The 26,448-nt window shown below is 36.5% G+C and overlaps 1 protein-coding gene across 10 annotated transcripts in view; it reads right to left on the bottom strand.

Moving 5' to 3' along the window:
* The window catches only part of ELF1 (E74 like ETS transcription factor 1), a 108,179-nt gene that overhangs the window by 38,319 nt on the left and 43,412 nt on the right, over nucleotides 1-26,448 (bottom strand). For 5 of the 10 annotated variants that reach the window (XM_014854849.3, XM_070480862.1, XM_070480861.1 and 2 more), the window contains exon 2: nucleotides 6,546-6,844. In XM_014854849.3, the coding sequence (XP_014710335.1) occupies nucleotides 6,546-6,617 (72 nt within the window). In that variant the 5' untranslated portion in view covers nucleotides 6,618-6,844. Of the gene's footprint in view, nucleotides 1-6,545; nucleotides 6,845-7,435; nucleotides 7,530-12,921; nucleotides 13,040-22,440; nucleotides 22,513-26,448 lie in introns of those variants that run through there. The other 5 variants (XM_070480860.1, XM_070480865.1, XM_014854848.3 and 2 more) reach the window with 3 other exon arrangements.

Here is a 26,448-nt window from a genome sequence, read left to right as displayed (position 1 = left end):
GTACACAGTTGTGTATTTTTAGTTGCGGGTCCTTCCAGCTGTGGTGTGTGGGATGCTGCCTCAGCATGGCTTGATGAGTGGTGCCATGGCTGTGACCAGGATCAGAACCAGTGAAACCCTGGGCTGCCAAAGCGGAGTGCGCGAACTTAACCACTCGGCCATGGGGCCGGTCCCTCAATGATAATTTTTAAAAGTTATCTGAGGTGGTTTTCACTAAATATGTACAACATAACAGTTCTAAATACATACCAGAAAAAAGATTCCATGAATATTTGTTTCTGATCTTGGAATTGTGGTGACATGGCCACAGTGCCCATGTACTAAGTGAGAATGTGGACAAATAGATCCCAGAAAAATATATAGTGTAGTCAAGAGAGCTGTGGGACAGGTTATCAACTCCCATTCAAAGGTCTTCTGATGTGGTAAGGGCCATAACTGAGTACATACATATCCCACATCATGTTATCACAACAGGATTAAGAGGAAGAAGAAAATCTTTAAGAGGACTCAATCAATAAATGCATTATAAATGATGTTAAATGCTTTGGGAGACATCAGGGGAAGAAAAAGGCAATCCTTCAAGTAGTTTAGCACTTATCTGGGAAAACTAGTAATGTATATATGAAAATTTAACATGGCAAATGTGTGACAACAATGATTATGATATTGGAATAACAGGATAAAGTCATTAACTCCTGAAGGGATGATTTTAGGATAAGTTCCTGGAATAAGTGGGTTTTGTCCTAGGACTTTGAAAGACGATTAGAACTTAAATAGGTAACAGGAATGAATGTGGGAGATCAAACAGTGGGGAAGCAGGAAAGCACTCAGGAAAATTATATAGTAGGCTGGCAAAATTAATGTAGTACAATAAAGAAAAGAACGTGAAACAGTCACACTATGCAAAGCTTCTAACCATTAAGTTATGGCTTTAGATTAATTATACAGTCAAGAGAAATCCATCAGGGACCAGCCTGGTGGCTCAGTGGTTAAGTTTGCACCTTCTGCTTCTCGGCAGTGCGGGGCTTGCCGGTTTGGATCCCGGGTGCGGACATGGCACTGCTTGGCAAAATCCATGCTGTGGTAGGCGTCCCACGTATAAAGTAGAGGAAGATGGGCATGGATGTTAGCTCAGGGCCAGTCTTCCTCAGAAAAAGAGGAGGATTGGCAGCAGTTAGCTCAGGGCTAATCTTCCTCAAAAAAATAAAAAAATAAATCCATCAAAAGTTTGCTGTTCTGGAACACCTCCCCTTCATCTGTCAGATGAACTGGATCTTCCTTCAAGATCCAGTTCAACTGTAACTTCTATGAAGCTTTCTCAAAGCTGCAATGCAGTCAAAGGCTCCATTCTCTGTCTCCACAGCACTCTGTGCTTTCCTCGGTTACACTGAATAGTGATGCCCAAACACTGCACCAGAATTACTGGGCAGCTTGTTAAAAAGACAATAAGGCACTGTTTATTCTTTAGCCTCTAGGAATCAGTGTGAGCCAATTTACACCCTAAGAAGACAAGTCATAAGTCATATAGAATCCAACAGGATTCTATAAAAATATTTGTGGGGAGGCCCAGCTGGTGGGGTAGTGGTTAAGTTTGGCGCACTCCACTTTGGCGGGTTCACGGGTTCAGATCCTGGGCACGGACTTACACACTGCTCCTCAAGCCATGCTGTGGTGGCGTCCCATATACAAAATAGAGGAAGACTGGCACAGATGTTAGCTCAGGGCCAATCTTCCTCACACTCACAGGAATATATATATATATTTGTGGGGCCAGCCTAATCACATAGTGGTTAAGTTCAGTGCACTCTGCTTCCTCAGCCTGGGTTCACGGGCTCGGGTCCCAGGCAGGGACCTACACCACTCGTCAGCCACGCTGTGGTGGCAACCTACATATAATGTGGAGGAAGACTGGCACAGATGTTAGCTCATGGCTAATCTTCCTCAAGCATAAAAGGAGAAAGACCGGCAACAGATGTTAGTTCAGGGCTAATCTTCCTCAAGCACACAAAAAAATTTGTTTCACTTTCCCAAGCACATCACCAAGCTTCTCCCTAGTGAGCTAGGTCTGTTAAGCATAAATAACTATGATTTCCTAAGTTCTGTTTTTAGAACCAACAACTGAAAAAACATATAGTGTAATGATAGACCAAAATTATAAAAAGCATTAAACTACCAGCTGTTTTTCATTAAATTAACTTTTGGAAGTTTCCTTCTCTTTAGAACTTGTATCCACAGCCTTCAGCTTTTTTCGTATACCTATACATTTACCAAGGAAACATACCTGTTTAATAAGGTCAAACCAAGTCACCTTAAAATAAAAGTATACTGCAATTCAATACTGATGGTGTTGTCTCCCACAGAAGTGTCTCATTTTCAGCTACAAATATTCCCAGTTTGGAATAGACACCAAGAACAGACTTCTAAATGGTTTGTCAGCTCCAATGATGTTGATATTTCCTTTCCAGCAACCTCACCCCCATCCCTGCCCAAAGAAGTTCTTCAAAGCAAGTTTGAAGAAAGTATGCATTGATATAAGAGAAAATGATCAAGGTGGTGGCAACCAGACATTGATGGTGTGAGTTTCTTTAGACGACTACTTTTATAACCACAGACTATAACTGAAAACAGGAAATATATTCTAATCTAGCGCCTTCAAACAGTGATTTTATAAAAAGCCAACCAATCAAACCAATATAGGATCATAAAAGAGAATAATTATTTTAAAAGACAAATACTTTTAAACTATGAAACATTAAGATCCCAACAGTTTTTATGTAACAAGCTAATTCTAAAATTCATTCGAAACTCTATTCCAATTATTTTGGGAGGTGGGAGGGGGTAATATCTTACCAGATATCAAATCTATAAAGTGATATTAATGAAAACAATGTGATATTGGCACAATACAAAAGCAGATAAATGGATAAAATATACTAGTAAGTTCAAAAGTGAAGTCTGTACATATGGTAACTGAGATATAACAAAGGTGGCAATCTTAGTGTGGAAATGATAAAACACTCAATAAATGGTGAAGGGCCAACATCTCCATTTGTGGGAGAGGAGAATCATCAGATCCTTAGACCTCACATCCTACAAAAATAGATTTCATATGGACCAAGCAGTTAAACATATAAAACATATTAGAAGAAGATATAAAGAGAATATTTGATAAATTTTAGGGATAAAGAAAAATTCCTAAGCAAAAACCAAAAAAAAATTGGTAAATTTTATGACAGAAATATTTAAAATTTCTATAGATATTTAAAATATCTATATCAACAAGATACCATATTGTTAAAAGACAGTACCAGATTGGGACAAAATATCTGCATGATGTGTCACAAAAAGAGAGTTAACCATTAACTGTACAGTGAATTAGTTAGAGGACAATGATACTAATGTAATATCCATAATATATAAAAAATCCCTACGGGGCAAAAGGATATTAATAATAACTGAAAGAAAATTCAAATGAATGATAAAATTAACAAACAATCCAACAACCTCACTACTAATAGTCAAGAAAATGCAAATTAAGCAGTAAAATATAATTTTCACCTAAAAGACTGAACAAAAAGAAAAGGAGGTTTTCTATTAGTGATGGTTCGGGAAATATACTGTTAGTGGTAATAGAAAAGGACACAGCCTTTTTAAAGAATGATTTGGTAGTATGTCTATGGCTTTTAGTAAACTCAGTAACTGTACTTTTAGAAATACAACAGAAATAATCATACAAGTGTACAAAGATATACTATATAATAATATACGCACACACACACACAAAATGTAATAATGAAACAATAGTGCTCAGTAAATACTAGCTATGCACCAGGCATAGTTCTAAGAGCTTTATATATACCAACTTCTTTAATCTTCACAACAACCCTACAATATCGAGTCTGTTATTATCACTTTGCAGAGAAGGGAACCAAAGCACAGAGAAGTTAGGTAACTTGCCCAAGGTCTGAGAGGTAATAAGTAGTGCAGCAAGGATTCAAACCCAGGTGCTTTGACTCCAATATCTAAGCTGTTAACCACTATAGGTCAACTGCCTCCCAAGCGAGGACATTCACTGCAATATTGTTTACACTAGCAAAATACTGGTAATAGCCAATCGCTCGTGTAAAATAAATTATGTCCACTGGTAAAATAAATTATGACTCATCCATCATATGGAAAAATAAATTATGTAGAGCCAGTATACATATACACAAATATTTATAATACATTAACTGAAAGTAAGTCACAAAAAAGGTTTAGCATACTTTCATTTTTATCTTGAAAACAACTCTATATGTAGGTTTCTATGTATGTATATTGTTCTTTTGTTGAAGCCTTTGTCTAAAAAAATTATACATCAAATAAGTCAATACTGCTATCTTCTGAGGAGAACAGGATTAGGGAGAGAATAAACAGAGACTTTCACTATTTTATAATTTTCATATTAGGTGACTCCTTTTATAATTGGCATGTTATTACTTTTATATTAAAAACAAATTTAACAAGCAAACAAACAAGGAAGTAGAGTCACAGGTTAGATAAGACCCTAATAAGACTGACACTACTGGGTCTACCCCATGTGAATCAGTTAAGTTTGGTAGGCTCAGGCCATAGATGAAGAACTCTAAACCTAACCAACTGTTCCAAACCTTCTGACACTGATTACAATACAGTGAGATTGGCATAAGTCATTGAAAGAGCATTCAGCATCATTAGTGACAGTCAAATTGTTTGGCTTCAAACTGCAGCTCCACTATTTACTAACTGTATGATTTCAGGCAAGTCACTTAACCTATCTACATCTCAATTTCCCCATCGTAAAATGGGGATAATGGTATTTGCTCACATGTTTAATATTTGTAAAGTCCTTATAATAATACTGTACAAAACAAACATATATTAATTTTGTTAAATAAAAATAAATAACTTAAGAAAATACGTACATGTGCATTCTGACGTTAAGCTAAGAGTCCCGTCTCCTTATCCAAAGACATTAAAAACCTCTCCAAGATAAACTAAGCGCATCATACCTAGTAAGGGTAAGTACTGTCTTGCAAAACTTTTTTTTAAGGCTATACAGACACATATATGAATATTATGCATAATGTAAAATGTATTTCTCATGATCAAAAGAGTGTCAACGCCACCGCACTAGAGCACACCAGTGAGTGGCTTAGAGTTCTGCCCTCTGCAGCCACATCCCGAGAACAAATCTCACCACATCAAGCCTGGGATCTTTCACCTACGAGGGCTGCAGAGTAAACATACTGTTGTCAAACCTTAACGTATACAGAAACATCCTGTTTTAAAACAAATACAAAACACTTTCTCCTCCTAAAATATCTTTTCTATTGTCTCTAGATTAAATCCACATAACTATTAACATAATTTTAATTGGGACCAAGCAATCCTCTCAACTCACACTTTTTTCTTCCCTAGCCAAAGCGCATCCTGATTTTAAGCCACTTAATCCAAACGCTCATCTTTTGTAGATTTATTTATAATTTTTTTATTCCATCATGTCAATCAACAACACAAAGAGCTAAGAAATTACAATGCTCTGCCAAAAGTAAGAATCAATTTTATTATTTGTAGTATTTATGTTTCTAGAATAAAAGCATGATATACTACAATTGACCTATTAAAGTTAGGTATTTTGGATTAGGCTTATTTCAATATATAAAACAACTTTATTAGGCATATTTTAAATCTACTGCTCCTCAAAATATTTTTCCCAGTACACTGAGTCTCTCTAACACATAATTTCTCTCACATCATGTCTTACATGCCCAAATAACCTCTTTAAAATGAAGTAAATTATAAAGTCCCAAGAAGCCCTAGCCTCCCCACCTAAAAGGGGCAGGAGTGGGGGACTGAAATTAACTTAGATCCTTTTCTCAGTATCTCACGGATCTTTTTCACATTCTAGAAACAGCAATTTGCACATCTTGCATAAATTAAATGAAAGCCAATTTAGAAATTCTTCAGTTCAATCCCCTCATTCAACAGATGACGAAATCTAGATCTAGAGAAGTAACTTCCTCACAGTCACATGCTTTGGACTAAAATGATATACGGTTAGGGGACTGCTAACATCTTTTCCTCCACTTGAATAAATAGCCAGGGTTATAAATATTAATTAGCCACATACATTAAAACTGTATAATCATAAGAAACTATTACAATCACCAGTCCTACGCTATAAAAAATTTTACATCTTATTAGTCTGTCCTCTAGAACTTTTCATAGTACTTTGAAATAATTACTTAAGGTATTCACTGTTAAGTCTCACTTTACAGAAAAACAAGCTAACCCCAAAAGTACTACCTCCCTGTTACCACATCAAAGCTAGAGATGAAATTCTTTCTTAATCAATTAACTAGTACTTAACACACAAGATCACATTACCTCCAAATTTTTAATATCTAAATTTTCACATTAACAAAGTTTCTCCTACTGTCTTCTAAAGTAAATAATTTTCTGATACAAATAGAAAAATCATCATAATAAACTTATTAAAATCCAATTTTCCCTGAGTCTCCTACCTGTTGTTCATCCTCCATGACGTTACTAGCAAATTCAAATACTAGGTCGTTCTGTTGGACAACAGCAGCCATAATAAAGCATTCCCCTTAGATCCACATGAGAAAAATTCCAAACAGGTTCGAATATCAGGCAGCAGAGTCCGGTGACCACTCTGGGTAAAAACCCTCAGCTAAGTCTGTGAAGGTACTGGATATCCAGGTTTTCTTTAGGAAAGGTTCTTCAAATTTCTTGGTTCACTGATATTGTACTCAAACTGAGGCAATATTTCTGAAATTTTTCTTCTCTAGAACTTCTTGGCCTGAAAAACATAAAGCTTAAGTTAGTTATAAGAAAGCAACCATACCCATTTAGAATATAACAGCTGATAGTAAGGGCAGTGTCTCCAAAGTATTTTTTTGTTAATGTTTTTAAACAAAATCAACATGACTAAGGAATATAGGATTTTTTTTTTAAAGATAGACATATATTTTCTTTGAAGACTTCACTCCTGCTAAGATAAGATCACCTCTCATTACTGAAAATGAAGCCATTCTCCCCCTCTCTTTAAACTACAAAGTACCGAATACTAAAAAAAAAAACCCACCCAGCCATAAGTAGGTTTCTAACTGCAATAAAGGATATATAAATGATTTCCTCCTTCCACTAACCCAGCATACCACATACATAGGAACTGCTACTCCGTCAGTAATTTCATCATGTATATTTTTGTCCTAATATAAATATTCAGACAGTATCCCTGTTAGGCCTAATATATAGATAAGGATTTAAAATCTGTCTAATACATTTAAAGTTTAGTAAGTACTATTTTAAGAGGTTTTAAAAATAAGCAGAAATTAAAGCCCACTCTTTCTGTTCTTTAAAAAGTTTTCTGATAAGGAAAATGCTTTACCATGCTTAAGCCTGTCTTCAGTGGCTTCTTTTTTAATGCACTGAAATGTATCCTTATCTCTAGCACAGGCTTGCAAGCAACAGGAAGGAAACAGCACTTGACCACGTCATGGCAAATTAGAACATGCAAAGAACGGCACTTTACAATAGTAGAAAAACAGAAACGCAACTTAAGAGTGAAAACAATTTCACAGTGGAGGGAGAAAAGTTTAAAAAGTGCCTGCCAAAGATGTTTGCTTATTTAAAAAAAAAGTTACTACTAACAAAAGAAAAAGGAAAAATTTAATTTGAGTTTATCATGATTTTATTAAATATTGCATCATATGGTTATGGCCATAAATGTGACATGAAAAGACAAAGATTATTAAAATAATCACATTAAACAACATCCCGTTCTTTGAAACAGCATTTACAATTTTAATTTTAAAGACACAAGTTCAGGAATGAAGTTGAGCTGGTGATCAGTTTCCCGGAAAACTCAAATCCAGCTAGTATGTGCTAGCCAAATCACATACTCGATTTCCTAATTTCAGTAAAGCCAATTCCCTATATATTCTGGACCCTAGGGGCCATCATGGATGACTGTGATTTCCCTAACTGGAAATCAACATAAAATAAGGGTTAAGAATTCAATTCAGGTTATATTTCTATTCACTAAACTAAATTCAAACCTAGCAGTTTCCCACATTCACTCCATCCCTTTTAATAATGAGCTCAACTCCAATGCTGGGAAAACATTTTTATTTTTAGCACATTCAGATAGTTTTTGAGCAATGCTCCATATCTAGAGGGGAAAAAAAAGGCTTTGACCTAAATTGATCACAGACAGATATAAACATAAGACACAAATTTGGCCTTGGACAAATGTCACTTATAATCTTTTCCCTTCAATTATTACCCATCTCAATTCTTCTATACTAGGCTTGCCTTCTTATGGTCCTCTACACAAACTACATTCATTCTTACCTCTCTTCTATTATTCCCCATTCCCAGAATACCTCTCCTACTTCTCAGCACCCATTCACATCTTTTCAATTCTTCAATGCTCAAGTCCCATTTCTTTCACAAAGCCTCCCAAATTCTATGGCTCGACCTATATGGATCACTCCCTTCAGAAATACAGCACTGATTGCCCATACCAGGTTACCACTAACTATACATTGTCTCACATTTAAAATGATGTTCCCCTAAATCAACTGAATAAATGTTTGAGTGCCTATTATTTGCCAAGCAATGTGCCAGGCACCAAGATAATTAGAGCAAAAACTCTTTGGGGAAGTAACCATTGCCTAAAATTTCTTCTGTACCTACCAAACCTGTGTGCCCTGTGTGTAATGATAAAAGGATTACATTAATAATGACAGATATTGTTTTAAAAGTCTATCATTAGATATTTAAGCTATTTATACATATATTCTTTATAAAGAATGACTGTAGTACTTTTGATAAAAAGAAAACCATTATCCTAAACTTGAAAAACCACAGTAAGAAAGTATGACCAGAATCGAAAGATATTTCCTTTTTTTTTTGTTTTTTTTGAGGAAGATCAGCCCTGAGCTAACATCTGCTGCCAATCCTCCTCTTTTTGCTGAGGCAGACTGGCCCTGAGCTAACATCTATGCCCATCTTCCTCCACTTTATATGTGGGAAGCCTACTGCAGCATGGCTTGCCAAGCGGTGCCATGTCCACACCCGGGATCCGAACCAGCAAACCTCGGGCCGCCGAAGCAGAACATATGAACTTAACTACTATGCCACCAGGCCAGCCCTGAAAGATATTTCCTGATACAGAAGTTTCTCTGTAAAAGGTTAGATTTCAAAAGACTACTCCAAAATCCATTTGTTCTTAAATACAAAGCAACACTGTATCAATGACCAATGTGAACACATCTATGGAAAGTTGATTTTCACTTTCTTTTCCATTATGATCATGTACCTTTTCTTACTTAGCACTTCTACATTGCTATTGTGCTTTAATAAATGTTTTTCAAAAATCTCAAATATAAGGACAAGCAATCAACATATCCACACTTACAGTACACACTAACAACCAACAACAATGAACCCAAACTGAAATGACTGCCCATGATCATTAAGCCATTTCTTAGGATAGAAAGAGATACCTTTACGCTGGTGGGTAGCTATTGCTCATTTCTATACACAAGTTCATAAACTGGAAATGTGGAAAGAAAAGCTTTAGAATTATTTTACTCACTTAATAAGGCCTTTGATCCTCTGTGTTCTTTCACTCTTTCCCACTCATTCCTCTTATCTCAGTAGTTATACAGCCTATGGCAGCAAGGAGGGTTTTAGGAAGAAATTTATGATTCCCAATCCAGAGGTATCACCCATACATATTAGAAGTACTTAAACAACAAAGACCTGGGGTACTAAAATTTGTTCCATAATAGATGAGACTGAATATCTAGATTAACGATTCAATTTTTCATGAGTAAATTGAGTCCTTGTGCTCAAGGTCTCACAGTCTGAAAGTGTAACAGAACTGCAACTAATATTCTCATCTCCTAAATCAGGACTCTGTCCAGGACTACAATATACAGCTGTGCCTCTAAATCTACCCAAATCCTTTATTCCGTAATGGCTTAGAACACAGATTTCTAAGTAAATACATACATCAAATTGGAAAAAACACAAATCTCCATCTCTAGTTCAGCTCCTGACTTCCAAATCCTAAACTATTAGATAAACTATTAGATAAGTCCATGGCAGTATCTCAAAACACGTCCCAAACTGAACTTATCATTTTATTCCTCAAATTTGCTCTAGTATGGAAAAATATGGGTACTCAGATTAAGAAAAAAGGCCTCCGCCTTACCCTAACAAATTATAAGGTCTCCAGTAAATTTAAAACTTGTTTAAAGTTACTAACCATTAGCTATGTCTATTATATTCAGGAACACTCTGCTGCATTAATAGTTCTCAAATACATTTCACTTTCAAAGTGTCGCTTAGTCTTTATAAAATAACAAAGAAAATGAAAAGTGAAAATTGTTCATTTAACACAAAGACATAAACAGTTAATTTATTTGCACAGTTTTGAGAGGTCATCTAGCAGGGTATCCATCAAATAATAAAAACCCCCTAGGTTGGCTCTCGTGTCTTTCAACTGGGTCAGAACATATTCTTCAAGGAGATATGCCACAGAATGGCTCAGCAATGAGGTTCCTAACCTCATATCACCAAAATAAGCATCAGATTTAAGGTAAAACAGTAAAGCAAGCAAAACAGTGAAGAGGACAGGCTCTGGAGTCAGACCACTTGGGTTTGGATCTTCTGAACTATGACCTTGGACAAGTTACTTAGTGTCAGTCTCCTCTTTCTGTAAAATACATCTAACCCACAGTTACCTCATTCTGTAAAATGGGTATGGTAAATAACACCAAAATCGAGTTGTTGTGAAGATGAGATGCAAAATACACGTGCGGAATGCCTGGCACGTAAATTTTACTCGATAAACATTAGCTTCATTATATTATCTAACAGGTGCATGCCAGACAACTAATTATTCCTTAAGTCTCATTTCCATACTCCCTGGAGTCTCCTTTACCACAGCTATTTGCTAGACTCTAAGAACATCATAGCCCACTATCAACAAAAGTATAATTCTATTCCATTCGGCACCTACTTGAGAAATCCAGTTGCTTCAAGCCTAGGACTCAACCCTGTCTGGCAAGCTTCCCTTAGCACAAAGTTTCATTATGCTCCTGTTCCAAACAAAATTAATTTACTGACTGTAAACACAAATCTCTCAGCCACATTACTGGCTACTACAACCAACTCAACAGTTAATTTTTGGGGCCAGGCCCGCGGCCAAGTGGTTAAGTTCATGTGCTCTGCTTCAGTGGCCCACGGTTTTGCTGGTTTGGATCCTGGGTGCAGACATGGCACCACTCATCAGGCCATGCTGAGGCAGCGTCCCACATAGCACAACTAGAGGCACTGACAACTAGAATATACGACTATGTACTGGGGGGCTTTTGGGAGGAGAAGAAGAAGAAGAAAAAAAAGACACTGGCAACAGTTGTTAGCTCAGGTGTCAATCTTTAAAAAAAAAGTTAATTTTTGCTTATTATAAAAGATTTCAGGTATCATAAAAATGTGATAGTCAAAATCAGGTTTTCATACCTCTCACACTTGTCTTCTTCACCCCTGATTGAATGCAAATCTGTTTCCTTCAAAAGCGTTTTAGGTAGAGGATCTAAAAACCCATTAATTCATAACAATATTTAAAAAAAAGAATCACTGATACCCTTTGGAAGTTACCAGGCCACCAACTCATTACACTCAGTACAAAAAATGATAAAGGGAACCAATCAAACAAAAACATTTTATATTAGACAATTCTGGCCCAAAGAAGGTAAAATCCACCAGCTGAGAGGAATGCGGTGGCTGAGTGACTACATTGAATTTAAGTGACTACCTTTAAGACACATTCAGATAGTGTTTGCGTTCATGTGCATATAAATGTTTATAGGGTTGGGAGTATGTAAAGTACTGGAATTCTGTAGTAATCCCAGATGCCAAGTACCTGAACAGGAAGTATTTTTATATGAAGTGGTAAACTAACAAATGGTCCTTTTCAACATATACATATACCCATCATAAGAAAAGCAAGTATATTTGGAAAAAACAGTACGTTAGAAGAAATACAATAGAAATTAAAGAAAAGTAAGAGAAAAGAAAAGCTGTGAAAATTAGAAATGAGAAGCAAGCAATAAATCCACAAACCGTAATGAGTGGAATTCTTGTGTAATACACCAAAGTTAGGCCTTTTCATTTGTTTTCTAATACGGTAGGTAGAATACTTTATATTAGCTCCCAGCAGAAATGAAAATAATAAATCAGCGGTATCAAGATAAATTATGCAATCTTCCAAGGGCCTACCCATTTTTAAGAAGTGTGAAACCACATGGTTTTAGAGATAAAAACGATCTAAGGATTACCCAGAACAATGCGTTCACTGAATAGCTACAGAATTTGGGCCTAGAGCAATCTGACTTGTCCAAAATCACACAGTTAGCAGCCAAGAAAGCAAGAGAGGCCCAGATTCCCAGCCCAGTTCTCTACTTAGGCCCCATATCTACATTCATAGGACGTCATTAGTACTTTTCTTTAGCAAAATATCTGGAAAAATTAAAAATCCCTTACACAAACACCTGTAGCAAAGGTACTATTCCTTGCAACCTCTTAATTTTTTTTTTTTTTTTAGATTTTATTTTTCCTTCTTCCCTCCAAAGCCCCCCAGTACACAGCTGTGTTTTAGTTGGGGGTCCTTCTAGTTGTGGCATGTGGGAACGCCACCTCAGCATGGCCCGAGGAGCAGTGCGAGGTCCGTGCCCAGGATCCAAACCAGTGAAACCCTGGGCTGCCGAAGCAGAGCACGCAAACCTAACCACTCGGCCACCGGGCCGGCCCCTCCTCACAACCTGTTGATACCTGGTAAATCATTTTCAATTATGTTTTTACCTGGAACAACTGAAGAAGAGGAGTTTGTAGGTTTTTCTACTATTGCTTTAAATTTTAAAGTTTTACTACTATTGTTCTTTCTCAAGCTGTATACCATACCATCTTGCTTTACCTTCACTGAGCCTAAAAAGTGGAAAAGGAAACATTAGGTAAGCCTTTTTATAAAGCTACCACAACTTGGTAACTCATTAAAATACTTTAAAATAAACTGTTACTGACATTTTTCTTGCTAGTTCTTTGAATACACTATTACTACCATTTACATTTTAAAAAATGTGGATATGGAAAAAATAAACACACCAAAATGTAGTTACAGTTAAGTAACCAGATTTGAACTTTCCCACACAAGAATAGTCTCTCAGTTCCTACTGAATAAGGAAAAAAACACCAATTGTAAAACAAATCTCACTATATAGTCCTCTCTAAATCATGTACTCTATACACAAAATAGAAAAGGAAAAAAATACAAGTTAATGTCACAAGAGGAACAAACTATTCCCCACTGCGTTCAAGGTTCCCATAATTTAATTTAAAAAAGAAAACATTTCTATACCCCAACCTTTTAATTTAAATTATTTCAAATACTCAAGGAATTTTTTAAAATTTAGAAAAAAGTTTAAAAGTATGTGTTCTTGGAATCCATACAATACCACATATATTACCAACAATATCTTTTTTTTTTTGAGGAAGATTAGCCCTGAGCTAACTACTGCCAATTCTCTTTTTGCTGAGGGAGACTGGCCCTGAGCTAACATCCATGCCCATCTTCCTCTACTTTATAGTGGGACGCCTACCACAGCATGGCTTTTGCCAAGCGGTGGCATGTCCACACCTGGGATCCGAACTGGTGAACCCTGGGCCGCCAATAAGCAGAACGTGCCCAATTAACCGCTGTGCCACCTGGCCAGCCCCACCAACAATATCTTTTAAGTAGCTATACTGTCTTACGATCTTTCACTGCAAGTGGGGGAGAGGGAAGTACCTAGAACTTTTTCAAAAGCATAGTTTTGGGCCAGGCTGGTGGAACAGCGGTTAAGTTTACATGTTCCACTTCTCAGAGGCCCTGGGTTCGCCAGTTCAGATCCCAGGTGCGGACATGGCACCGCTTGGCACACCATGCTGTGGTAGGCGTCCCATGTATAAAGTAGAGGAAGATGGGCATGGATGTTAGCTCAGGGCCAGGCTTCCTCAGCAAAAAGAGAAGGACTGACAGTAGTTAGCTCAGGGCTAATCACCATCTTCTTCCAAAAAAAATATACAGTTTCATTTTCGTGTGAATGAAGCACAAATAGATCTTTTTTGTCAGGCTTCTGGTGACATGAAATGCTGAAGTAGGCCTTGGAAACCTGAATAAGCTCACCTTAGCTTCAACCACATTAAGGTAAAAAAACATGCAAAGTCAATACAATCAGGCCGAACAGGCTGACTTCTGCCTTTTTGATGACACCCAGATGAACAGCTCCAGGACTCTGAGGGCAGACTGCAATTACTCACTACCCAGACCTGAAATTCCAGTTCTTTCACATTGTTCTCCACTTTCCATCATTGGCCACTTGGGTCTAGCTGGTGTCAGATTACACTCAGGCAGCATTTATAGCACCTTGCAAAACAGCCAAACAGATCACATACCTAGACCTGTCCACACCTGTGGTCTCAAGATTAACCCTTTTTCTGAGCATGTTCTGAAAACAAGAGAATTTAAAACCAAGAGAAATATCCAACAGTAATCGGATATTGTTTTAACTTTAATCATGAAAAAAGTTTAACTTCTTTCCTTTCTCAAAAAGGCTGAAAGTGGTCAATTAATGTCAAAATGTCATTAATTGGTGCATCTTATTATGCAAATAAACTAACTGAAGGAATTTTCTTTCCTCCAGCATCCAAAATCTGAACTCTGACAAAAACACACGTATCCAGGGAACACAAACAGAGTAAAGTGTGCTTATCAGCAAAACCTGTTTGGGCAGTTAAAAAATTTCTATAACAAACAAGAATCAACTCGCAAGGAAATTCTGTTTCATTTCTGTGGTTGTTCATTCCCCTGGTTAGTATTTTCATCTTCTTAGAAGATATACTCTAGTGCAATGGTTCCCCCATCTGAGAACACAGCAGATTCCCATCAGTAACAGTCTTTCACTATGGCCCAAATTGAAGGAGAAAAGCCAGGGATATTCTGTCTAAAAGTCCCCCAGGAGATTTTGCTATGTGACAGTCTCCCCGCATCTCCAACTCCCACATTGCACAACAGTCTTCTAGAAGAAACTGTATTCTGTCATAAGAAGTCGTACTCTTACAAACAGACACACCATCAGCTGAAAGCAAAATTTAAAGGTCATTTAGATAGCTTAATGGCCATGGGTTGCATTATTAGGTGACAGCTGCTCCATGTATTCAATTGATGGGTTCTTACTATTCTTTATTCTACTCCCCTTGTGGTTCTTCACCCTGCAGTGGGAGTACTTTACCAAAAATGAAAATATGATCAACTCACTTCTCTATTTAAAACTAATCAGTGGTTTCCACTGCCTATAGGAAAAACTTCAAATCCATTAACAGGGCTTTTCATGTTGCCACAAAAGGTATTGAGAAAGACACGACCAGCCAGATTTGTAAAACAGGATATCTGAACACTTGGCCTGGAAGAGTGAACGGGAATATTCTATGGATCAAACTTAAAAGTACACCTGGGGGTCAGCCCAGTGCTGCAGTGGTTAAATTCGCCTGCTCTGCTTTGGCAGCCCAGGGTCTGCGGGTTCGGATTCCAGGCACAGACCTAAACACCACTCATAAAGCCATGCTGTGGTGGCGTCCCGGATACAAAATAAAGGAAGACCGGCAACACATGTTAGTTCAGGGACAATTTTACCACCAATAAATAAACAAACAAATAAAACTTTTTTTAAGTTTCTTTTTTTAAAGAAAAGTACACCTGTCACTGTTTTACTACTCTTCACCCTCATCTCAAAAACAGGTATCCCAGCATTTCTGCATTTTATAGTCCCTCATGGCCCCTACCCCACCCTAGTATTAAAGAAGCCAAAGTCAGCCCTGCCCCAACCCCCCCAGGACCCTGGATATACTACCCTTTCCCAGGCTGTCTGTGCTCACTGCCAGGCTCAACCCAGATCTCTCACATATTCTTGGATGATCACAATCTTTTATTTCTGTGGCATTTTAGAGCCCTCTTCCAAATCCCAATGGGATCAGACTTTAGGATATAAAATTCAAAGATGCAAAACATTTTCACCTTTTCCAAAGTCAACAAGTTTGATGGACTTAAAGATTCCTTGTGTACAAAACTTCTGCTTCCCATGTATGAGAAGACCCCTAATGCCCTGCTGTTTTCATAGCCTGTCCCTTTTTTAAATAATTGAAAACTTTTTAAAATAAGCTTGGATATAATAAAACAATTCTGGTGTTCCCCATCAAGATCCCTAAAATGGAATTCCTCCTACAACCATCCTCATAACTGTCTGGCACTCATCTGACATTCTAAACGCAATGGCACCAAAAAACCAGAAGCAGCAAAACCACAAGATGAGAGACAAGAAAGTAGAAGGACATGGGCATAATACCGTAACATATATACTTAAAATATAACTATGTAATATTATAAATTACACATGCAACTTTATATCTTCCTATTGTATAAATCTTAGCTAGAAGCAAACTTTAAATACTAGTCATAAGTAATATAAAGATTAATAGTACAGAATAGTTAAAATTTTAGGGCTTCCATTTTTATAATATAATTTCTCAATCAATTTTTAAATCATTTTAATCCATTTCAGTGACTGTTACCTAAAGTACATCAATGAACCTTGCATTAGGTTTGTTCTGATAGGAAACAGTTTTATTATGTTTATCTGATGTATATCCAGAGCTAATCAAAAGATCCCACAACACTCACTTTCAAAAGAAACTATGCCTCTACAGATTGACTTGGTGGTAAAAAGTTGATGAATATTTACTGAACTTTCCCTAAGCTCACTACTATGGTAAATACAAAGAGATAATGCATGACCTTGCTCCCATGAAGTTTATAATCTCGTTCAGGAAACAAGACCAAGAGAGACAACAATTGAACACCAAAAGGTAGTACTTAATTAAATGCTAATAAAGCTGGTCAGTACCACAGCACTTCAGAAGAGGGGATGGTCAAACAGGTCAAGGAAACACTTCAAAGACAACGAGGGACCTAAATTCAACCTCTAAAGAAGGTAGGATATGGGGAGACTATAGGGAAAGAAAAGATGGTAAAATATAGAGTGTGTGTGCGTGTGAATGCTGAGACACAGAAGAAGGCAGAGGATCAAAACTGACCAAAGTAAAGCTTGGAGATAGCTAATAGCTTGACAAGAGCTAGGAGTTGACAATAGGAAATAGTAGAAAATGTGGTTAAAAAAGCAAAGCAAAACCAAATTAAGGAGAGTCTTGAAAGTCAGGCAGTGGAATTTAGGCTTGATTTGGGAAGAAGGGGAAAGTTGCTGGAGGCTTTCAAACCAGGTTGCAACAGAGTGTGGTCCCTATGATTACAAAGCCCAAAGCAAGTCATATACGTGGGATCTGCTAACTACCACCCAAAAATGAAGAGGACAGTTTAAACAAACATTCCACAGCTTGACTGCTACACTGATAGCTTCCAGCCACCAATGTGTATACTTCCCTCCTTAAATTCTTCACTAATTACTTATAATAGAGATTCTCAACAATGGTTTTTAATCTTCCCAGGGTATGCGAATTTATTTAAAACAAACAAAAATCACTTAACTAATTTGCTTCAAGTTTTTGTTCTTTGCCTAAGGATTGGAAGAGGGTTCAAGAAACAGGAAAATAAGATTTTCCATAAAGATGTGACTCATTACCATACAATCTTTCTAACAAGTTATTCAATTGAACATCAAAACTGCCATACATATATCCATTTGGATACTAATGAAACATTGAAATATACAAACTAGATGCATCTGTAGATGATTTCTTTTTTTTTTTTTGAGGAAGATTAGCCCTGAGCTAACGTCTGCCACCAATCCTCTTCTTTTTGCAGAGGAAGAGTGACCCTGGCTAACATCTGTGCCCATCTTCCTCTATTTTATATGTGGGATGCCTGCCACAGCGTGGCTTGATAAGTAGTGTGTAGGTCTACGCCCAGGATCCAAACCAGTGAACCCTGGGCTGCCGAAGTGGAGCACATGAACTTAACCACTACACCGCTGTCATTTAGCATTAAAATATTTTGAATAGATGATGCTGATTTCGTTACTCAGTGAAGAAAGATGTGACATCCCATGACACATGCAAGTTTCTTAGTCAATCAAGACTGCTATCACCAACATTCAAGGCATCTTTATTTTCTTCCAGGGTGATATTTAGGGAAAAAATGCTCCTGTAAAAATGTCTAGTTGACCATGTAAGGATGCATTAAACTTGGCTCTTTATTAGAGGTATTTTCTGCTATATGGCTACGCCTTTCTCTTGGAAAGTTCAAGAATTCAAAGTTGCCTTAGTAGATGTAACAGGCACTTACTAGATTTTTAAAAATACTTTAACATAAAGATATCTAATTTGTACAATAGCACAATAAAGTTCACGTACAATATCATTTGTGAGTAATACCTGATGTCTAATAAGTACTTTACAATTTACAAAGCAAAATACATATAACTACTTAATTCTTAAACATTTAACACAACCACTGATGTTTTTGCATAGATCCAAAAAAACCTCAGGATACTTATCCTCAAGGAGCTTAAGAGATGATAACAAATTAGAAAGTAAATATGGAGAAGCAAGCAATAGCTAGCATTTTACAAGTACCAGGCCCTATGCTAAGTACTTTCTATATCTGTCATTATAATCTTCATATCAATAATATCCACCTCACTTCAAATACATGAGGATGCAAGGATTGAGAGAGCCAACCAAATAAGGGCAAGAACTTTGGCATGGTCACCGCCATACTCTCATACCTTACACAGACCGTCCATGATAAATATTTGTAAAAGGGATACTCAAGGTGTTCAGAGAGTTTGAGCACATGTCTGAGTGCAGCTCATGCTCATTCACCTATTCATTCATTCAAAAAATACCCACTGATGCAGCCATTATGGAAAACAGTATGGAGATTTCTCAAAAAAATTAAAAATAGAAATACCATATGACCCAGCCATCCCACTACTGGGTATCTATCCAAAGAACTTGAAATCAGCAATTCAAAATGATCCATGCACCCCTATGTTCATTGCAGCATTATTCACAGAAGCCAAGACGTGGAAGCAACCTAAGTGCCCATCAACTGATGATTAGACAAAGAAGATATGGTATATATATACAATGGAATACTACTCGCCATAAAAAAAGGATAAAATCATCCCATTCACAACAATATGGATGGACCTTGAGGGTATTATGTTAAGTGAAATAAACCAGATAGAGAAAGACAATCTCTATATGACTCCACTCATATGTTGAACCTAAACACATGGACAAAGAGAACAGATTAGTGGCTACCAGGGGAAAGGGTGGATGGGGGGTGGGCACAAATGGTGAAGTGGTGCACCCACAACACAACTGACAAACAATAATGTACAAATGAAATTTCAGAAGGTTATAAACTATCAATCTCAATAAAAAGTAAACAAAACAAAACAAAAATCCACTGAGTACTTACAATATGCCAGACTCTGTTCCAGGGGCTAAGAATACAGCAGTGAACAAAACAAATCAAAATTTCTGCCTTCAAGGAGCTTCTAATCTAGTGATCTAATGAGAACATTAATGTTCTGTCTCAAAATATTATGCATTGAAAATGTGAGACTGTCAGCTAATATAGGTTGTTATTTTACAACTCATGAAAAGAAACTTCAGCCACTCTCCTGTGTCTATCTCCCACCACCTCTCATCCCCGACAACTGGACACAGAAAACGTGACCTCTCCTACTCTAAATGGAGAATAAGAGTATGGGAGAAATTTTTTACCTTTCAGATTGCAAGAACATATGGAGAGTGGAAGGGAAAATCTGGGGGGAAAATAGATACAGCTAAATCCAAAGGCAGACTTCTTCTAGGTAAAGTTGATAAACCTAGAAGTAACCTCAGGGTCTGTATTTCACTTTAATTTTTAATGCAACTTTGAATGAATTGAAATTTAATAATAACAATAAAGTTTATTGGGATTAAAAACAAGCAACCCCTTTAGAAATATAAACACTTTAAGGAAGAAGAGAAAATTCTCCTTGTACTGTCTTTTTCCTATATACTAGAGGGCCTTCAGAAATTTTACCAGTACTATCTGTATTCTTTTATTTATTTAACAAGCACTCACTAGGTACCTATCTGCCAAGCACTGGTGGGTGAGGGAGAGGAAAAGGAAAGAGACAAGTGTCTAAGACACAGCCTTTCCCAGTGGGCATCACAGTCTACGATCTAAGACAAATGCTCATCACAACAATGTTCATGATATAGCAGAAGCAGATACAAAGCTTATTCTCCCATGTTATTCAGTAATTATTTACTATGTCCCATTTCTTAAGATTATAAGCTACTTGAGAGCAAAAGACATATAAATTTTTTCTGTATGTTTTTTATTAACTAACATAATGTAAAAGAATATTAAGAGTACACTGTGTTGAAAGTCAAATTAGGCTACAAGATCAAAGGACATTTTGTTTTAATAAAAAATATTTACTTACTAAAATTCTTCATTAAAATGATAAAAGATAAGTGTTTTCATATGTCTGTTTCAGCATTTTATAGAATTTTACATGAGGTACTCACTTGCCAGAACTGACTGGTGGTAGGCTAGGCTTTACTGACTACCCTCAGAGTGACGTATATGCGTGTATTTTCTGATTCAAACACAGAAATACGCCAAGAAATGGTGCAAAAATGGGAAACCCCACATTTAAAAGGACATTCAACAACTCTATGAACTACTGTCCACATATCTAGCCTAAATTAGGTTTTTACTAAACAAAAGAGCTACTTAGTTGGTTCTTTTGAAATTTCTTAAAAATGAAATTCATATAGTTTAATAATTTTGCCTTCAATCTTTAAAAGGCAGATTTGAATCCTTAAATTTGACTTTATTTTTTATTTGACCATTTAAATTTCATTTTTTAAAATTAGATAGTAACCTATATAATTTTTAGCTGACAAACCTGTTAATATACGAACTTTTAAAACACATTCCTAGAATAGGCAAGTCTAAACTAAAATCCTACCTGCAAAAAATGTTGCTCTGTTGATAATAAGACTGCAATTTACAAGCCAAAACTCAGTGAGGTACACAAGACTTAAAGACAAGAACAGAAAATAATCCAGGGAGAAGCAAGAAGTGGGAAAGGGAATTATTCCTTCCACTCAGTGGAGAAATCAGAACTACAAGGAAGAGCCAGACATTTTCTCCAGATTAATCTAAAGACAAGCAAAAAGTTTTTGATGCTAGTCTCAGCTACATTTTTTAGTGGACCACTTTTAACCAGTACAGAAACACTAATTATTTCCCTAAGATACCTGATTTCTTCAAATAGCAAAAAAAAAAACAGGGAGAGGGCAGAACAGGAAAGAAATCTTATAACGAAATTATTTCTTAACAATAAACTACAGAAGAATACTGTAAAAAAGAGCCACGTTATAGTTCTTTAATCAGCTTGTTTGATTCTGGAAAGAAGAAAAGAAATATCAGGCATGTACTTATTCTTCCAACAAATATTTGTAAAATCTATTATATGCTAGGTACTGGGTATACAAAAATAAAAAAGTAGTTTACTGCCTAAAGGAAAAAAATATGTGAACAGATAACTACAGAACAATGTAAATGAATAAGCTAACCAAGGGATGAAGGATTAGAAAGAACGAGAGAAAACACCAGTGAGAACCTGAGAAAACTTCACAAGAAGTGACGAGTGGGCCATTTCTTTAAGGATAAAAAGTATCTATTTTTTCAAAGTAGAGCGAATGTGGCAGGGGGCAGAGGGACGATGCTGACACTCCATGCAGACCGAGCAAAGGTAAACCTAAAAGCTTAAATCACTGGATAATAGGTAATAATAATTTAATGAAAACAAACTTTTTCCTAAAAGGACACAGGATCTAACCTCAGAAGATCTGCATTCAAATCCTAGTTCTGCCGTTTTCTAACTACATTGGATAAGTCAACTTCTATGACCTTCCTTTCATCATCTTAAAGTTGTACTACAAAATACTTTAAAGGTTTTAAAGAATCTTGATATACCAAAATACAAAAATAAATTCTTAACTACTAAAATTCTGAGATCAAAGTATTAGCTTATCATTTCACATTGAATGTATACCATATACACAAATTTGCATGCCAATCTTTTCTGGCCTATTAAAATGTTCACAGAAGCAAATATATTTTTAATTACGTAAAAGTTCTATTTTCTATATCAAACATCTAATTGCAATTCACACAATCCATATAATACAAAACAAGCCTACAACATACCTAGAATCAACAAGTGACAAAAGTTTAATGAAACAAGCTTTATACTTAACTGGTTTCCCTAATGGGAAATTAAAGCAGCAATTGTACATCTGTGTCTCTGTTCCTCTCATCGTGGTTTAACTGACAGGAAGCAGAGAATAAGATATGGCATACAAACGTCAAGTACTTCCTGCCTTCACTGCTACATCTTTATGTCTTGTTTTATAAATAGTCCAATAGTTTATGTAAAAGTGTATCAAAGTATGGTGTCAGAGACATGGAGAACGAATGGTGAAGTGTTTATGAAAACAGCAAATAAAAAGGTATTTTGAGGTTGGGATCTAAATTCATTATGCACACTAAGATTCACTATTATAGTTTTCTGAAGAAATATTCTTAGGAGTAAACACCTTACAAATTAAGACTTGAAAACCACAATGACTGAGAGAAAAAGTCAGATGTCTGCACAACAGAACAAGCCCTCAAACTATTTTACCCAACTGGTTAGATAAGTAACACTTGACCACCTCAGTATATGAGCCCCTCCCCACCCCTGTCCTTACCTCGCAAAAGATATTAGTACCACCACCAAAAAAAAACAAAATTAACCTTCAAGCAACTAACTCAAAACAAAGCTGAAGAGATAGCTTGCCTCTGACCTCTGGTCATTTTTACCATGGTTTCTTGCCAGCACTCTTCCCAGATTATAATCTGTGTGCCCTCAATCAAACTCTCTCTACTCCCTTGCCCACCTCCCTGTATATCCAAATTTTGGCTCACATTATTTACTCACTTATGTTCGACTATCAGCTATACAGAAACCAAATAAAACTCGAATCTCAAATGGTGAATTCTTTTTTTTTTTAAAGACTTTATTTTTTTCCTTTTTCTCCCCAAAGCCCCCAGGTACATAGCTGTATATTCTTCATTGCGGGTCCTTCTAGTTGTGGCATGTGGGACGCTACCTCAGCGTGGTTTGATGAGAAGTGGCCACATCTGTGCCCAGGATTCGAACCAACGAAACACTGGGCCGCCTGCAGCGGAGCTCGAGAACTTAACCACTCGGCCACGGGGCCAGCCCCACAAATGGTGAATTCTTACTTTAAGTCATTTTATGCAAACTTCCAATTAATTACGACTAAAAAAGAGGTGCTCACTTTTCATGACGCCTAGCTGCCTCCCAAACTAATAATTCTTAAGAATCACCTCAATTCATCACTCATGTGTCATTTTGTATAAAAACTGGGGCACAATGCAGCCATCCTCTCCATTCACATTGGTCAATTCTTATCCAAGCTATAACCCACCACAACTACAACTTCACCAAGCTTTAGTGCTATTCCTCTCTAGGTCAATGTCCAAAACGACTCAATACTTTACTGCACATAAGCCCATCTTGAGTTTCCTGTGACCTCTTTTTCTTAAACAGAACTTAAAATATACTAATAATCAGCTTTAAGCATGGCACCATGCTCCTAAAGTAAGTAACATTTCTTAAATGAGTGGCTTGGAAAACAATTTCATTTTTACTCAGTATTTTTCAATGGAAGATCTAGTTCTTTTTTTTTTTTTTTTTTGGAGGAAGATTAGCCCTGAGCTAACTACTGCCAATCCTGTTTTTGCTGAGGAAGACTGGCCCTGAGCTAACATCCATGCCTATCTTCCTCTACTTTATATGTGGGACGTCTACCACAGTATGGCTTTTGACAAGTGGTGCCATGTCTGCACCTAGGATCTGAACCAGAGAACCCCAGGCCGCTGAGAAGCAGAACGTGCAAACTTATCCACTGCGCCACCAGGCCAGCCCCAGAGTTCATTCTTTATAAGAGTGTAAGTTTTTAGTGCCTTCCTGGCCTATCTTTAGTATATTCCTGCTCTTATCCATAAATTGTCCCAATATCTAGGACTAAGTGTTCCCTGAACCCCAAGGGAAGTATCCATTTCCTGACACATCAGCTCCCTTCCCACAGCCTCTGGCTCTGGTGCTTGGTTGAATCATCCCAAACGGTGGGAAATCTCAGAGCATCTACAGAGACCCTAATGTCCACCACCTTCTCAACAATCAAACATGTTAACAATGGTGTGTAACTATTTTATTCTACTAAGGGCAGATGAGTATTACACCTTCCTTTCAGTTTATTCCCAAGACTAAAAGGTTGTAAATTATCCTATAAAAATACACAAGTTTGTCTCTGAGCCATAGATCAAAAGACCAAAGATAACCTCCAGTTTAGAAAGTTCACACCATTAAACATTTTGAATAAAATGACTTACACAACAAATCTTGTTTCTAAATACAAATTGTTTCAAACTGTCTCGTAAACTAAAACACATAACATTAATTCTAATTAATTATTCTAATTTAAATCTAAAATCTTCACATTATTTTCTTTATGCTTTAATAGATAAGTATGTGTATTTGACGTGGTGTATTTTAAACCTTATATAAATAGTATCATATTGTATATATTCTTCCAGCGTACTTTAGCAAGATTCTTTAAGACACAAAACTGTGAATAAACACAAAGGTAGTTTTGGAAAGGAATTTTAAACATTAAACATTCTCTAGAACTTAGTGCTTAGAAAAATATTACTAAAGACAAGTCATAATTATTAGGCTTCCATCATAACAAAGAGAAATATCTAAGATGCACAAAGAAGCCTATCTTCAATGATGCCTCTCTCAAAAAGTGTTCTGACCTTCCACAGAACACAGTTTGTTCACCTTAGGGATGCCACGTGCGAAGATCTTAACTAGAAGCCTAGGGGTCTAACCCCAACAGTCCCTTTCTAACTTGCCCAAAAGGTGCAGGCTACAGCACCACCAATGACACAGTGATGGCGCCATCAGCATGAATATGTTCTCAATTGCGTAAGAAAATCTCTAGCTATGTTTGTTTTAGAAACTCATTTCTTTAATTCACTCTGAAACTAAATAATATATAGCACATCAAAGTTCTCCCAATTAAAAAGAAAAACACAAAAGGAAAATGTAAATCAAAAAACACCTAATGAGGAACTGAATCTACAGGAAGAAGTTAATCTGAAAGTATATTTCACCTATTACTATAAACCATATAAAATGATTGATACTACTGCCAAATCCTTTTACTGTGAAAATTAAACTAAAGTTCCTGCAGAGAAATCCCTTAGACTGGAAGAGAAGCCAGTAACTGCCGCCTTCTGCCTTTTAATTTCCCTTTTCTTAATCACAAAGTCACCCAACTAAATGGAAATATTGAGGCTCAGAAGTGACACTTTTACTTTCTTTGAGAAAGGTCGATTTCCTCATTAGAGAGGCACCAAAAGTAAAAAATACTGTATAATAAACTTTAACAAAATCATATTTCTATCACATGGTTATGTGGACATACCATCCTTTATTTAACCAATCCCTAATTCTGGACATTGGATTATTTCCAATGTTGCACAATTACAGAGATTCTCAAATATGTAATCCTCAGACCCAGGGAGGATCCAGAAACTCTTTCAGGGAGTCCATGAGGTCAAAACTATTTTCATAGTAATACTAAGGTATTATTTGTTTTTTTCCACAGTGTCGACATTTGCAGTGATGGTGTAAAAGCACAGTGGATGAACCTGCTGGTGCCTTAGCATGAACCAAGGCTGTGTGACCAAAGCACAGCAGTCACTGTATTCTTTACCACCACTAGGCACTCACGTTAAGAAAGAAAAAGGTAGTTTTACAGAAGAATGTCCTTGATAAAGAGTAAAAACTACTTCTTAAGTCTCAACCATTACATACACGTCCTTTTCATATTCTGAGTGATAAAATGGAAGTATACATAAAGTACTTCTGACGAATACTAAAATAGAATGGTTGTCTTGAGGAAAAGCATTAATGCTATTAGTGAGTTGTGGGCTAAACTAGCTGCTTTTTTCATGGAATGACATTTTTACTTGAAAGAACTACTTATTATTCAAAATTTGATGTTTGGCAGACATTTTCCCAAAAATAAATGAAGTGTGCCCGTCACCTCAAGGAAAACAACTAATGGCATTTGTCACCAATGATAAAATACAACCTTTCAACTGAAAATCAGAATTTTGGAAAACCA

Source organism: Equus asinus, chromosome 11 (genome assembly GCF_041296235.1).
Source record: "Equus asinus isolate D_3611 breed Donkey chromosome 11, EquAss-T2T_v2, whole genome shotgun sequence".
Taxonomy (NCBI): domain Eukaryota; kingdom Metazoa; phylum Chordata; class Mammalia; order Perissodactyla; family Equidae; genus Equus; species Equus asinus.
Note: the sequence above shows the minus strand (reverse complement) of the source record. Positions and strands in the feature narration are given on the sequence as shown.